The sequence below is a fragment of the Protopterus annectens genome, chromosome 7.part1 (assembly GCF_019279795.1).
Source record: "Protopterus annectens isolate FY-2018-M chromosome 7.part1, PAN1.0, whole genome shotgun sequence".
NCBI classification, from domain to species: domain Eukaryota; kingdom Metazoa; phylum Chordata; order Ceratodontiformes; family Protopteridae; genus Protopterus; species Protopterus annectens.
This window is the reverse complement of record NC_056740.1, coordinates 307,913,170-307,930,396: the sequence shown is the minus strand read 5'-3', so window position 1 is coordinate 307,930,396 and position 17,227 is coordinate 307,913,170. Positions and strand designations below refer to the sequence as shown.

At 43.1% G+C, this 17,227-nt stretch overlaps 1 protein-coding gene across 1 annotated transcript in view; it reads right to left on the bottom strand.

Moving 5' to 3' along the window:
• Nucleotides 1-17,227, bottom strand: part of USP19 (ubiquitin specific peptidase 19) — a 3,461,697-nt gene that overhangs the window by 2,238,059 nt on the left and 1,206,411 nt on the right. Inside the window, exon 11 of the mRNA XM_044078491.1 lies at nucleotides 15,569-15,727. Within this exon, the coding sequence (XP_043934426.1) occupies nucleotides 15,569-15,727 (159 nt within the window). The remainder of the gene's footprint in view (nucleotides 1-15,568; nucleotides 15,728-17,227) is intronic.

The following is a 17,227-nucleotide window of genomic DNA, read 5'->3' as shown; positions in this document are numbered from 1 at the left end:
AAAAGGGGTGGCCATGGGTACCCCGTGTATGAACTCATACGCCAATTTGGTGTTGGCATATTGGGAGAGCACTTACATGATAGGAGGTACAGGTTTTAGTGATTATATTAAGTATTACAGGCGTTTTGTGGATGACATCTTCCTTGTGTGGAAAGAGACTAGACAACAATTGGAAGATTTTGTACTCTACATAAATGGGACGACAGATTTTTTTTGTCCTTTGAATGTAATAGTTCCTACACATAACTACAGTTTCTGGATGTCCAGTTGGCTAAGAAAGAAAATGGTATAAATACAAACATGTTTAGGAAATCCTGTTGGAAGAACAGTCTGTTACACCGCAGTAGCATGCATCCTGCATATGTCTATCCTAATATAATGAAAGGCCGAGCTCTTAAGAGTATCAAGGCTAACTAGCCATGATGCGGCTTACCATGAGAAACACAGGATGTTAGTGAACAATTTTAAACATCAGAGTCATAACGCAAATGAAACAGACAAGGCAATGAATGGGAATGAGATACAGAGGAGGAGGAAAGGGAGACCATTTCTTGGTCGGAATGATGCTATGATAAATGGTGGGGATGAGAATGATGAGATGAGTTTGGAAGGCAACAGTACGGCTACAGTGATAATCCCATTCACAAATAAAAAAGTTAAGGTAAGAGAAATAATAGACAGAAATTGGAGACTAAGTGTGGATGAGAAAAATTCAACAATAGTGGGAACAAGACAAAGGTGTACATAGAGGAATACTAAGTCTCTGAAGAGGTTATGTTATGAGGAAGGTAGAACTTTGAATGAAATACAGTCAAACAGAAGAGGGACGTTCGCCTGCAGAAGTTGTAATCAATGTTCGTATATGGCAGGTGATAATAAGTTTGTCCATCCAGATACTGGACAAGAACATGTTTTTAATCATTATGCTGATTGTAAAACAAGGGACTTAATATACCTGGCACAATGTCAGGCATGTAAATCCTTTTACGTAGGTAAGAGAAATAGAACCCTCAGGGAGAGAGTGAGGGAACATTTGTATGCCATCAATAAAGAGGATGAAAAAAATGCACTGGCTAGACGTGCTGACCTATGGTATGACACATAGGTTTAGAGAATTAGAGTTAGTTAAAAAGACTGGTAGGATAGGCAATATCAAGAACTTCACTGAGGGGCAAGAAAATAAGTGGATTATACGGCTGCAAGCCCATAGGTTGAGTGGCTTAAATGATAAAGTAACACTCAAACCATTTTTAGCAGCTAGGTCTTATGCACATTAGGCACTTGAACTGTTTCTATTAAATGCATTTCTTTATAATTGTTTTTATACTGAATACAATATATTTATACAGTAAATATATGTTTCTATATATCGATTTTATATGAACTGTGAATACATTATATGGATTCTAAGATGGTTTTTATGGTTATATACGTTTTAATGATGAATGTGATGTCATAATTGTTTTAATTAATTCATTGGATGAGGATGAAATGTTGCAACTATTGAAATTGAATAGAGGATGTCTGTATATGAAAGCCTGATGAAACATTTTTACAACGTGAAAGCGCTTACTGTTTTGCTTTACTGGATTCATTAAATCTATGTGGAGTTTTTGTTATTTGCTGTGGTGTTGCCTCTTGTGCTTTTCAGGATTTTCGTATTTTCTTTGAGGGGCACTTAGTCCAGAAATGTTTTGTTCTCATTTCTATTGTTTCAGTTAATTATCAATTCTGAATGCCCATGACTTGTTTTGTTGTTTTAATGGACAATTTCAAGCAAATAAAGCCAAACCCCACTAGCTGTGGATATGCATATTTCAGTCTTCTTATGACCTCGTCAGCACAGCACAAGCAACCTGTTATTGACTAAGCATAAGAAACACAGGTCACTGAAAAACCAATCAGTAAAAACAAAATGAAAACTCCAGCAAAGCTAGAACTTCCACTGAGTGACCTCCCAAACCTCTTCTATCAGAGGCACATGGGATATATGCAAATGACCCTTATGAACATCAGGTGTTTCAGCTAACTGGCAATTCTGAAGGCCCATGACTTGTTTCGTCATTTTAATGCACAATTTCAGTGACCTTCTCAACAAGGCCGAAATATGCATATCCACAGCTAGTGGAGTTTGGCTTTATTGGCCTGAAATTGTCCATTAAAGCGACAAAACAAGTCATGGGCATTCAGAATTGCCAATTAGCTGAAACACCTGATGTTCATAAGGGTCATTTGCATACATCCCATGTACCTCTGATACTGTCCATTAAAACAGCTTTGCTGGAGTTTTCATTTTGTTTTTACGGATTGGTTTTTCAGTGACCTTCTCACTTATTGTTTTAGTTTGTTGTTTGGGATATTTGTGCAGTGACTCTAATGATAATGGACATCAGCTGGGTATAACAGCCCTGTGTTTCTTATGCTTAGTCAAACACTCTGCTTGTGCTGTGCTGACGAGGTCATAAGGCCGAAATATGCATATCCACAACTAGTGGGGTTCGGCTTTATTGTCCTGAAATTGTCTACTAAAATGACAAAACAAGTCATGGGCATTCAGAATTGCCAATAAGCTGAAACACCTGATGTTCATAAGGGTCACCTGCATATATCCCATGTGCCTCTGATACAAGAGGTTTGGGAGGTCACTCAGTGGAAGTTCTAGTTTTCCGGGAGGTTTTCATTTTGTTTTTACTGATTTTTTTTTCAGTGACCTTCTCACTTATTGCTTTAGTGTGTTGTTTAGGATATTTTTGCAGTGACCCTAATGATAATGGACGCCAGCTGGGTATAACAGCCCTGTGTTTCTTATGCTTAGTCAAACACTCTGCTTGAGCTGTGCTGATGAGGTCATAAGGCTGAAATCTGCATATCCAAAGTTAGTGGGGTTTGGCTTTATTGCCCTGAAACTGTCAATTAAAACGACGAAACAGGTCATGGGCATTCAGAAACTACAGTTGTGTACACTTACCATAAATGTAGATTTTCGAGTGTATTCACTGTTGCAGTCATCACATTTGGGTTATCTGCTTGCAGGTAGCCCTCAGTCGGCCTGATTATCTAAGTCTTGGGCCCTGCGTCGGTTGCTGTCTCATCTTCCATGACTTCAGGTAGTCAGGGGTATAAAGCATGCAGCCAAAGCCATTACATCAGTTTTTCTTGCCCCAGATGCCAGGTGCTCCCATAATGGGAAGCAATTATATACAAGGTTACAACTCCAACAAAAAAGCATATACACCAGAAAGCTTTAAGAATAGTAAACAAGAATAGAGGTATAGTCAATGGAAGTCTGGGGGCTGGAGGGAGGGTAACCAGGACTGCAACAGTGACTATGCTCTAACATCTACATTTATGGTAAGTGTACACAAATGTACTATGTTTTTCGTGTTTCACTGTTGCAGTCATCACATTTGGGTAGACTCCCAAAGCTAAGGATGGGAGGAGGTAATTAGACAGCATTAGGACCAGCTATAAGGCCCTGCAAGACTGTGGTGGCAAAGCCAGCTCTGGATTTAGAAAAACTGGCAAGTGGTAATGTTTGGTGAAGGTATGTACAGAATGCCAGGTAGCAGCTTCTAGGATGTCCCTGGTAGAGACACATCTGATAAAGGCTGTAGAGGTAGATGCAGCCCTGGTTGAATGTAGTCTTACCCCCTGTGGAGTACGATTTCCATGGTGCTTATAACAGAAATGAATGCAATGGCCTATCCACTTAGAAATGGCTTGCTTTGAAATGGTCTTAACCTCCTGCCCCTGCAGCAAATGCAACCAGCAGCTGTTCAGATTTCCTGAGAGGCTTAGTCCTGTCCAAGTAAAATCTAAGTTGTCTGTGCACGTCCAAGGAGTGCAGTATTTGTTCCCCTTTGTTCTGTGGATTAGAAAAGGTTGTCAAATGAATGGACTGATTAAGGGCCACACTGGATACCACTTTGGGCATAAAGGAAGGATTGGTCCTGAGGGGCACACTGTCCACATGAAAGATGATGAAAGGCTCCACTGCCACGATGGCCTACAATTCAGACACCCTTCTTGCTGAAGTAATGGTTAGAAGGAAGGCTGTTTTTCAAGAAAGTAATTTCTACTCTGCATTTACAGCTGGCTCAAAAGGAGGTCGAGTGAGCTTTTCAAATACAAAGTTAAGGTCCCAGGCTGCAGTAGGGGCTCTCCTGGGTGGTCTTAAGTTTTTGGCCCCTCTGAGGAATTGCTTCAGCAGTGGATGAGATAAGAGGGGTGGCTCTGTATTGTAATGGGCTGAAATGGCTGAGGCATGAATTTTGAAGGAAGAAAAGGAAAGGCCCTTGTGAAACATCACAGTTAAGTATTGAAGAATATGAGGTAAATTGGGCATAGCTGTTCCCATCCCCTGAGTTTGGCTCCAGGAACAGAATCTCTTCCATTTTTCAGCATAGGATTTTCTAGTACTAGGCCCCCTTGCCTCCAGAATGTCATCCATCACTTGCTTACTGAGGGATGGTAACGGAGAGATCAGGTAATTAAGCCAGGCTGCAAGGTTCAGGGTTTGAAGCTGTGGGTGCAGAATCTGGCCCTCCTGCTGGGACAGCAGGGCAGGGGTCTGAGGCAGGTGCCAGCAGTGACACACTGCGCAAGAGGGGGTACCAGTGTTGGTGTGGCCAGTCTGGTGCAATCAGTATTGTCCTTGATTTGTCCTGTTTGATCTTTAGTAGCATTTTGGAGAGGAGAGGCAGAGGGGAGAGGCATAAACTGAAAGATTTTTCCAGGTGAAGGACGGGGCATCCACTTTTCAAGCTTGTTTGTGGGGAGTCCTTGTGCAGAATTTGTCCAATTGGTAATTCTGAGGGGAGGCAAACAGGTCTATCTCTGGGCTCCCCCCATTTGTTTCTCAACATGTTGAAGATCTTTGGTTCCAATTTCCATTCGTGTGGGTCCATCAGATTTCTGCTTAGGTCATCTGCCAGTGAATTTAGCTTGCCCGGCAGGAATTGAGCTTGTAGGTGCACTTGGTAGCTCAAGGCTGTGTTTCACAGAGCCATGGCTAGTCTGCAGAGTAGGTAAGAGTGGGTTCCCCTCTGCTTGTTTATGTACCACATAACTGTGGTGGTGTCCGTCTTTACCAATAATTGCCCTGGAAGAATGGGGTCCTTGAAAGCTGTCAGAGCATTCTGTACAGCTAACATTTCTTTTTGATTGATATGCAGGTGCATTTGACTTGGGTTCCATTTGCCCTGAATGCACTGTCCTGCCAAGTGAGCCCCCCCAAGCATAGTCTGATGAGTCTGTTGTTAGGGTTTGGGCGGCAGGGGGTAGAGTGAATGGCAGTCCCTTGTTTTGGTGGCAGGCCTTTGCCCATCAAAGGAACTCTATCTTTAGACAAGGTATGAAAGGAATCATTGATTCTAGATCCTGAGAATGACACCATAGGCTTTTTAGATACCATTGCAGTTTTCTCATATGCAGTCTTGCATACAGAATTATAAAATGCAAGAGTCCATGAACTCCAGGGCTTGCAGTATTTTCCTTGTAGATAGCTGGGTCTTTGTGGCCAGTAGTTTGAAGTAGGTTGTCAAATGAACTTGTTTCTCTGGCGTGAGGTAGGCCATCTGTGAAGTTGTATTCAAGCATGCTCCCAGGAATACAATTTGTTGGCAGGTTACAAGATGTGACTTATTTCCGTTTATGGTGTACCCCAGAGAAGTTAGTAATTTCTTTACAAATGCCAGATGATTGAATAGTATGTCCTGGCTTTCTGCCTGAATCAGACAATCGTCCAGGTAAGGGTATATTTGAACATTTCTTTGCCTGTAAAATGCAATGACTGGAGCTAGGCACTTTGTAAATACCCTGGGTGCAGTAGACAAGCCAAAGGGCAGTGCAGAGAACTGATACTGCGTGTGGCCTGCTCTGAAGTGTAGGTATCTTCTGCAAGATTCCCTTATTGGGATGTGCAGGTAGGCTTCCTTTAAATCCAGTGTTGCCAACCAGGCATTTTTGCCTAGCATGGGAAGCAGCTGATGAAGAGTTAGCATCATGAATTTTGGGATTACCAAGCAGGTGTTTAGGATAGACAGGACCAGGATAGGATGCCAGGAATGGTCTTTTCTGGGTACCAGGAAAAGTCTTGAGTAGAAACCTTGCCCCCATTCTTCTTCTGGGACAGGTTGAACAGCCCTGATGCTTTGAAGAGAGAGAACTTGCTTTTGAGCCTCTGCCCATTGATTTGGGGGTAGGTCTGGCCAACCGTTTGTGGTTGGTAAGGAGTGGAAGTGGAATCTGTATCCTTGGGAAATTATTATTTACAACCCATTTGTCCTGGATAACGAATTCCCAATTTTTTGCAGGCAGGGCAATCTTTCCTCCTAAAGGAACAGTCAGATGAGCAGGGCTTGAAAGGTTTAAAGTTAAGTCATTGAGACAGTTTACCATAGGGGGGAGTCTTACTACTCCCTGCTTTGGGAGTGGGAGCCGCCCACTGCTTAGGCTTGTGAGTACCTTGGGACTGAAGCCTAGGTGTTCTGCTGGGTCTGGGTTTGGACTGAGAAGGCCTAGAAGAGGCAGGAAAGGACCAATTCTTAGAGGGCCAATGACTACTACATCTGGGAGGCTATACCTGCAGGAAATCTTTAATGGTTTGCATAGATTTAACTTTTTCTTCCATCTTTTTACGTACTACTTCTGCTTTGTTGCCAAACAGGCGGTCTTGGTTTAAGGAAGCATCCAGTAATTTAGCTTTAACATGATCTGGCAAAGATTGCTCCTTAAGCCAAGCATGCCTTCTAAGTACAGACCCAGTGACAGCAGCCCTGCAAGATGCCTCTAATGAATCAAAACCACACTGCAAAGTATGTTTTCCAACTTCTTCAGCAGAATGCATTAAATTCTGTAATTCTTTATTATGTTCAGCACAGTCAGGAATCATCATCATTTTCTGTTTAAGCAATCCAATAATATGCTGCGGATACTTTAACATATGAAACTGGCAGTTTAAGGCCCTAATGGCCAAAGTTGCAGAAGTGTATACCTTCTTACCCCATCTATCCAGCGCCCTGGAATCTCTATCAGAGGGGGTAGGGTTTTTGGCTGTAGTAGCCTTAATGCACTTGGGTCTCTGTGAAATGGTCTCTGGATCCGCAGTAAGATTTTTAAAGAGGAACTTGTGAGAGTCGGGTACACTGTAAGACCTATCAGGTTTTCTGGGAGCAGGAGTTAAAGTGTCAGGGGCCATGCTAGATTCCAAGAAGGCATCATGTACAATGTCCAGTACAGGACGGATAGCTAAAGGCCTGTGTTGAGGCAGGAGTAAGAATTCCCTAAGCCTCTTTTTGGAGTCAGAGTAATCCTGGCTTTCCCAGTGGAAATGCGGCCAAGAGTATGCAAGGTTTCACCAAAAGAGAAATCCTCTGGAGGGGAAGCAGAGGGAATGGAGTCCTCTGCATCAGAATCCTCACAGGTATATGACGGCAAATCCTGGTCATCAGAGAAAAAAAGAAGTTATTTACCTACCATAACGTTCCATGTTAGTTGTCTTCTTCTCACCTTCCTTCTTGGTGGTTGGGATCGGAGCCGATCCTCGGCTCCGACTATGCCATCTTCAATAGCTCGAGAGTTGTTTACTAGCTCGAGGCAACCCCTTATCCCATGATGCCTAGCGATAGCTACCCAGATCTCATTTGAAATAGCTAACTCCAGACATAAGAGAATAAACCAGTCAAATAATTAGTTGACTATACCTGCCATATTCTCTAAGACAAAAGAAGAAAAACAAGAGAACAGACAGCCAGTGAAATAGAAACTTCTCTCGGTCCACTAGGACAGGGGGACGGAGGGATGCAAGAAGGAAGGCGAGATGAAGACAACTAACATGGAAAGTTATGGTAGGTACATAACTTCTTTATGTTAAGTTGTCTATCTCGCCTTCATTCTTGCTGGTTGGGACAGCGTCCCTAGCACCTATTATCCTGGGTGGCTCAGTGGAACAGACTCTTCAGAACAGTGGAACCAAAGTCAACTCTGCTCCTGGAGACCATATCCAACTTGTAATGAGAAATAAAGGTATGAGGGTTTGCCCACATGGCAGCTGCACAAAAAGAATCCATGGACAACCTAGACTGGAAGGCTAAAGAGGTGGCCAAGGCCCTAGTAGAATGACCTTTCGGTTTAATAGGTAACTCCTTGTTCCTTAACTGATAAATGAAAGTAATAGTGTGTGACAACCATTTAGATAAGGTTACCTCGGAAACTGGGAGACCTTGTTTGCCCAAGGCATAAGAAAGGAATAGTTGGTCCGACTTCCTCATTACCTTAGTTCCGTGAAGGTAAAAACGCAATTGTCTATGAACATGCAATTGGTGTAGTTTGTACTCTGCCTTGTTGGTATGATTAGGGAAAAACACAGGAAGATCTATAGATTGGTTTAAATTATTTTCTGAGCAAACTTTGGGGAGAAACTAAGGATTATTCCTCAGAGCAACGCTGTCCTTAAGAAAAACCAAGTAGAGAGGACCGAACACATAGCGCCTAAAGTTTGGAAACGCGTCTGGCTGAGGTAATAGCTACAAGAAAGAGTATCTTCCAAGACAGAAACTTGATGGAGCAGGACGCTGCTGGTTCAAAAGGGGGCAGAATTAATGAAGTTAGGACTAAATTAATGTCCCAAGGAGGAGGGGGATCTCTCACTGGACGACTAAAAAGAGTTGTCCCTCTCAAAAAACTTTACAGAGCTTATGAGACATAATGTTAGAATTCGAAAAACCAACATGAAAGTTAGAAATTGCCGCCAATTGTACCCTGATCATAGCAGAAGCGGACCTGGAGTGAAATAGTTGTGCTAGGAATTCCAGAATTTCATTGACTGGGGCTGAGATGGGATCCACATTCCTAGCCTTTGCCCAACAGGAAAAACGTTTCCATTTGCTAGCATAAGTTTTCCTCGTTGTAGACTTGTGAGAAGAGGCAATAATCACACGGACTGCTGGGGAAATGCTGGGAAGCCTGGCTAAGGTTGGAAGTGGAGCAACCAAGCTGTGAGCTGAAGAGTTTTGAGGGACTGATGCAACCCGCCTGATTAATGAACCAGGAGGTCTGGAATTGGGTCCAGAGTCCAGGGCTGATTGAGAAGGTAATGGTGCAGGAACAGAAACCATATCTGTCGAGGCCAGTAGGGGGCAATGAGGATCATTTTGCAACCCAATGATTTTGCTTTTTGTATGAGTTTGGGTATCAGGGGAAACGGAGGAAAAGCATAAAGAAGTCTCTGAGGCCAATCGTGGACTACAGCGGCTCTGGGTATGTGACCTGGAAGCGGAAGAAGGGAAAAGTAGTTGCTGCATTTGCTGTTGAAGGGGTTGGCAAAAAGATTGCAGCAAGGCTGTCACCATTTGCGGAAAATAAGATCCGCAACTTCCTGATTTAGAGACCACTCGTGAGGCATGAGGATAGCCCTGCTGAGCCTGTCCGCTATGACGTCGGATCTCCCAGGGATGTGCGTCGCAATCAGAAAACGTTGGGAGGAAATCGCCCACTACCAAAGTCTGAGTGCTTTTCAACACAGGGGGTAGGATCTGGTTCCGCCCTGCTTGTTGATGTACCACACCACTGACATGTTGTCTGTATGAATTGCAATGGTCCCGGAAAGAAGACACAAATCACAAGCTTCAAGCTGATGTAGCCCCAGGCCTAAATAATTCAGTTAGTCTAAAGCCCATTCTGGCTAAAAGACAGAGAGAAGTTTTATAAGTTTAAGTTTTAATTATTAATTATTAATTTTTAAGTATGGTGCATGTGATTTCATATGAAACAGTATAAAATTGTTTATTTATAAAAATGTATATGTTTTATAGATGTGATTTTTTATGTGCTATTTTGCATATATTTATTGATTCATTGTAGCTTTAAATTTTTATTGTTAGGTGGGTTGGGTTGAAGCATGTGACTTTATGCTCTCCTATATAAATGGTGATTTTTTTTTATATGTTAAGTTATACTGATGAAGGGTGTAGACCCGAAAGCTTTATTTAATAAAGATCCTGGTGTATATTTCGTTATTTTATTCAAGCAGTTGCAGTAACACCTATTGCTGAATTTAGCTCTTGGTAAGACCACTGCGTGAACAGAAGCCACTGAAGAATCCTCATATGAAAGTGCGCTAATGGGATTAGAAGAATGGCTGCTGCCATGGAACCCAGAGTTTGAAGGACGTACCTGACTTGGATCCTTTTGCTCTGCATCAGAATCTGAACTTGCTGATGAATTGCGGACACCCTTTCTAGTGGTAGCCTTGCAAACATATGCCTTGTGTCTAAGTCTGCTCCTATGTAAGTGTTAGATTGACAGAGCAACAAGTCAGATTTTTCGAAATTTATTGTAATGCCTAGCTGGGAGCAGATTGTGATTGTGTAGTCCCGCGCTTGTAGGAGTTGATGCCTGGTAGTAGCAGTAAGGAGCCACTCATCTAGAAACGGAAACACCTGGAATCCTTGACGTCTCAGGTGAGCCGTGACCACTGCCATACATTTGGTGAACACTCTGAACTGATAATAACTGGCCCCTAGCCGGAAGCGAAGATATCTCCTGGAGCGCCTGTCCATCTTGATATGGTAGTACGCATCCTGAAGATCTATCGAGCACATCCAATTGTCCTGACCCAGAAAGGGTAGAATGGACTGTAGCGTGACCATCCAAAACTTTATTCTTTGCACAGACCTGTTTAGTCTGCGGAGATGCAGAATCTGTCTCCAGTCCCCTGTCTTTTTTGGTACTAAAAAGAACCTTCAGTAAGTTCCGGATCCGTGCTGGTCTGCCGGGACTTCCTGGATGACTTTTTTGCTAGCAGTTTTCAAACTTCTATTACTGCTTGCACCTTAAGATTGGGTGGAACATCTGGAAGGGTTTTCCTTGAATGTAAGGGGGGTTGATGGAAGGGAATTTTGTAACCTCCGGATATAATGGACAGTACCCATTTGTCTTGTGTTAAAGTTTGCCAGGCTTTTGGGTACAGTGAAAGTCTTACCCCGACTTCCTCCAAAAGTAAGCAGCCGGGCAACCCTTCAGGGATGATGGAAGAGATTATCAGAGAAAGATTCTCTGTTGCCCTGGTTCTGCGGAACCCCTCTGCCACGAGAGCGGCGTCTATTATTGTTTCCCCCTCTGCCTCTGGAGGAAAAATCGCTACGTGTGTCAGGCAAGGCTCCCTGAGATTTACGGAACCACATCTTACCACTCTTCTGACCCTTGGGGTAAGGTCTAGAGGGAGTGGAAAAATAGACTCCCACGGCAGAGAGAGTCTTGCCTTCTTGCTCACACCTAGTCAAAGTGTCTTTAACCTGTGGTCCAAAAATAAAGAAACCATCAAAGGGAGTTGTTGGTGAAGGACGCTCAAAAAGGTTCCGCAAAGTTACACAGCCGCATCCACGCATGCCTCCTAAGGGCCACACCCGTACCTGCTGCTCTAATCGCCCCATCGGCTGCATAGGAAATGAGCCTCATGGAGGAGTTAACAGAATTAAGCATTGCTAGCTGGGAAGCTACCTTGGCTTGAGCTCCCTCAGCTGTTGGATCTTGGAGGGTATCTCCAAGCTATTTAAGGAGATCCCTTTGAAGTCAAGTAAAATGACAAAGATAGTTCAGTGACCTCATAGAGAAGGTCGCTGAAGCAAACATTCGCTTCCCGTATCTGTCCATCGTCTTAGACTCCTTGTTAGGGGGATGTACTGACGGAGGTCTCCGCTAACACTTTTTTGGTGGCTGCTGCTACCACCATGGCATCAACAGGAACACCTTTTGAAAGGAATTGCTTCTCCTGGGGTGCTGAAATGAACTTACCAGGTCTCCTCGGAGTTGGTTCCACTGTATCCAGAGCTGACCAAGCCTTTCGAGCCACTACTGTCATAAGCGGATCGAAAGGCGGAGACACCCAGGAGGTGGAAGGTCGGGAACCGAAAGCATCCAGAAATACAGACTCGTCCTCGGTAGGGGCTAGGGGATTCCAGTTCCCCCTCTGCTTAAGCATTTCTAGGATGTCCGAGAAGGAAACATCTTCAGAGGGGCATCTCGGGGACCCTTCCAAATCATCTAAGTCTGTATCAGAAGTGACAGACTCGGGGGAATCAATGTGCTTCCTCTTACACTTTTTCTTCCGCGGGGTCTCCTCTGAGTGATCAGAAGAGGAGGAAACACACAATGTGGTGTCCTGGAGCATTGGTTCCCTACGCTTAGGGTCTGGAGGAGGAGCAGAGGTTGTCACAGGCACTACCGGGGAAGGAGCCGGTGGGGCTGAAAGTAGAGCTTACTCAGAGGACAGCACACTCCGCATGACATCAAAGGCATCCCTGCTCTGATGCAGAAAAAGCTCCAGGTCCGAAGAAATAGGAATCTTTTTTCGCACTGAGGGGGACGGCTCCGAGGCCGATGTAGGAGTCGAGTTCACCTGCGCCGAAGCTCCGAGATGGAGAATGGGGTCGGACAAGGGTTCGATGCCACTCGCCCCTTCGGGGCCGACGAGGTAACCCCGGCGCCCAGATCCCTCAATGGAAGGTACCACCGAGGGAATCGGAGCCGACATCGGAACCGAAGGAGATGAGTTATCAGAGTCGATGGTTCCACTACTCGAACCCCAATGAACACCGGCTCCAAACTCATTGGAGTCGGAGGAGGAACATCAAGAAAAGTGGACAGAGCCGATACCTGTTGAGGAGGGCTGAACAACAATTTAGCTAGCATCTGCGACTTTAGCAAGCTAACCACTCTCTCCACATCATGATCCGACATCCTAGAGGATTGAGAGGAGTGAGAGGATCGGTGACTACGCTCGCTCTGAAGTAAAGGAGACAGAGGAGCCGAATGCACCGACTTTAGGGAAGGGGACCTCAGCCTCTTGTGGCTCTGCGACGGCTCCGAAACCTCAGATGGAGCCAACGTGGAGCTTGTCTTGTCGGTTCCTGCCGGAAGAGACGTAGAAGGTAAATCCTAAACAGAAGACGGCTCCGAACTTGGAGCCGACGGCTTAGTGGATTTAGGGGACTTCACTGGCTGCGAGCTCTTGGCTGGTGAATCCTGGGGTTTTAAAAGACCCCTGAGAATCAATTTGTTCTTACGTTCCTGCAGGACTCTTGGACTAAAGGCGTGGCAAATGGAACAAGAGTCCTGCAGGTGCACAGCGCCTAAACAATAGACGCAAGAAGTGTGCCCATCTGTCAGAGACATTTTCTGACAGCATGAGTCACACTTCTTAAAACCAGAAACCTTAGTTTCCTTTGACATACTTAACAGTAAAAAGGAAACCCACCAATATGACAACAATAAACAAGAGCAATATCTATTCTACAAGAACAAATAACAGATCTACTAGAAAGGCTGTAGATAAAGGTTTTTTTTTTTTTTGTTTTTTTTTTGAAGATAATAGGAAAGCCTCTAATTTAAACGGCTAGCCTATAAGAAAGAAACAGTAGGAAAGCCTCTAACTTAAACGGCTAACGTAGAAGGGGGGGAGGGGTGGGGGAGAACTCTCTAAGTTAAACGAGTTCCACAAAAAACAGAGGGATACTATAAAATAAACAATTATCTAACAGAAACAAAATTATCGCTAAAGATAAAATAGTAAAGGAGTTAAATTACACAAAAAATTACACAAAAAATTCTATAAGAGTCAGAAAAACGTCACATCGCAGCTGAAGCAGCAAAAGAGATCTGGGTAGCTATCGCTAGGCATCATGGGATAAGGGTTAGCCTCGAGCCAGGAAACGGCTCTCGAGCTATTGAAGATGGCCGAGTCGGAGCCGAGGATCGGCTCCGATCCAAACCAGCAAAAACGAAGGCGAGATAGACAACTTAACATAAGAAATTTCAGAATCCTCATCAGAAAAATCAGGAGGAAAATCAGTCCTAGGCCTCTTAGAGGGAAAAGGGTGGCTTCCCCTGATTAGAGTAATAAGGTCTTCAGCCATTCTTATTATTTGTTTTCTTAAGCATAGGGGCCTGACCATGTGGTCTGGGCGTCGGTTTTCTGGGCATGGATCGAGTTTTAGGCCTTGAAGAGGAAGATGGCGGTTAAATATGCAAGTCAGTAGGCTTGAATAAACCCTCAGAAGTCGGTGCCTGCACAGTGGCTCTGGACCCATCCAAGGTAGAGACATCCACAGGTTCCACAGTCAAAGAAACATCTAGTAGCATACTGGACTCTGAATGGGTCTCAGTAGAGGCCTGCAAATCTGAAGTAGTGGGTATCTGGGGCTGCAAAAGCGCCTCACTGAGTACCGCCGAACTGGGGACAAGCTTAGGAGAGGCAATTGTCGGCAGCTTTGGACCTATGTGGTCATCTCTGTCTTTATCTTGATGTTTTTTCGAAATGTCGGTAGTCGGGTGGCTTTCCGAAGCCATTTCTGGATAACTGAAGCGAGTACCAAAATACTTAGATGCGAAAATGAACAGACGACTAATGTTACGAGGTTTGAATAAGGCACAAAACCGACAGCGAAGTACATCGTGGTCAGGGCCTAAGCAAGGAATGCAGTACGAATGAAAACCTTTATGAGGTATTTGCTTTCCACAAGAAATACAATTGTTAACTTTTACTGACATCGGTTTAAAGCAAGAAAAAGGATCCCCCAATGGGATACTTAGCTTACTTGAAGACTTCGGATCTGAAACTCGAAAACAAAAATTTCAGGAGTAGTCCAACCGGCACTTGCGAAATGCTTCTGCCTCGGGCACCACACGGCAAGAAAGACTGATGTAATGGCATCGGCTGCATGCTTTATGCCCCTGACTACCTGACGTCATGGAAGATGAGACAGCAACCGATGCAGGAACCAAGACTTTGATAATCAGGCCGACTGAGGACTACCTGCAAGCAGATAAATCAAATGTGATGACTGCAACAGTGAAACACGAAGAACATCTGCCAATTAGCTGAAACATCTGATGTTCATAAGGTTCATTTGCATACATCCCATGTGCCTCTGATACAAGAGGTTTGGGAGGTCACTCAGTGGAAGTATTAGCTTTGCTGGAGTTTTCATTTTGTTTTTACTGATAGGTTTTTCATGGCCTTCTCACTTATTGTTACAGATTATATCATGGGTATAACAGTTTCTCTGCAAAGCGCACACATGATGCTGACACTTTTGTATATAACTGCAAATGTACACTGCAAATAAATTATTATAACATACAACTGCATATACACACACACACACACACACACACACACATATATATACATAAAATATATTTTATATATATATATATATATATATATATATATATATATATTTATAAACATACATGCACACATATATAGATAGATATATAGATATAGTATATGCATCATCTCAACCGCTGCCTTTTCATAAATCACATTCTGAATATCTTGCTGGATTGTCAAACTTGCATTTTTTTTCTGTATCATTCTCTCCTGGGTTAAGACTGAAACTGGTGATTAGTGCTCTGTCATGGTTAACAAATTCAAACAAAATTTTATAACGCTAAAAAATACTTAACAGCTTTCTCAACCATTTGATTTATTAACCACAGTGACACAGGACATGCTCTGAAAATGTTACTTTACATTAAATAAGATAATGACAAACCCACTCTTTACCTCATCTGGACGACCGTCCGAATCAACAGTCTCTATGTAGGGCTTGTTCTGAACTCTGTTCATATCTTCATGGAGACCATCTAATAGGAATGCCATGAATTCCTGAGCATCATGCTGTGCATAGCCTGTAAACTGACTGGCTTTGCTTGCAACAATAGCCTGCAGAAAAAAAAAATCATAAAATGTACTTTCAGAAGAGGTACTTCAAGTTAAACATTTGAAGGACAAAATAAAGAATGTACACAAAAAAAAGGACTTGGAGGAAAAAAAATAAGTTTACATACACACACACACACACACACACACATATATATACATATATATATATATACACACACACACAATATATACACACACACACACACACACATATATATATATATATATATATATATATATATATACAAACACACATATATATTTATATACACACACACACAGATATACATACACACATATAGACACACACACACACACACACATATATATATATATATATATATATATATATATATATATATCTGTGTGGGGTCTGCATGTCCTCCCTGCGGTCGAGTGGCGTTCAAAAGACATGCATGAATGGGCGTGTCTTCGCTGAAGTTTGGGCGTCGGGCTGGCAACTCGGCACCATAAAAATCTACTCCAAATCTACCTTAACTGGGAAAAGCCGAAAAGACAAACAGCATATATATATATATATATATATATATATATATATAAATATATATATATATATATATATATATATATATATATATATATATATATGGTGCTATAATAGAGTTTCCGGCCGACATGAAGATCCTCCAGAAGGGCCTAAATGAGACTGATGCATGGTGTCAAAGCCATGATCTCAAGCTAAATGCAAAAAAATGCGTAGTAATCCCCTTTGGAAAAAACAGAGTACCCGCAAACTAAACATAGGAGGTAATCCCCTGAAATCTGAAGAAGAAATAAGGGATCTAGGGACACAAGTAGGTAGTCAGCTTTAGTTTGGTAACCATGTTGCCAAAGTGGTTAGAACATCCTTCTATGTGACCCATCTGATCACGAAAGGGTTCGCATCAAGATCTAAGGATGTAATGATGCCCCTCTACTCTTCCCTCATCAGACCCATTATTGAGTACAATGCACCAATTGGAATGTACCTGGCTAGACATCTCCAGCAGCTGGAGAGACCACAGAGGTACCTAACCAAGAGGATTACTGGCCTCAAACAGTTGCCTATGCAGCACGACTGAAAAAGCTAAGACTGTTCTCTGTTGCATACCGCTTTCTCAGAGGCAATCTCTGTCTAACGTACAGAGCCATGTCCAACCCAGAATTGTTGAACGTGCTCCATCTTAGCAAAACCAAATCTACTCGAGCTACACGCTCTATGGATATAAACCTCAACACAACAATGAATAGAACATGCTGGATAGATAGACTCCCTTCGCAGAGACTTCCCTTACTATGGAACAGGGTCCCAATCTACATAAGACAGAGCCCCTTACTATCACTCTTCAAGAGGAACCTTGATGAGTGGATGGGTAAAAGAAAGTTCACACCGGAGATCACACCAACAGCACTACTAGATAGGGGCGAAGGGTACTAGCTGCTAGTACAAGGGTCTAGGGAACTGCTAAAGGAGCGGTGAATACCGCACAAAATGGCTAA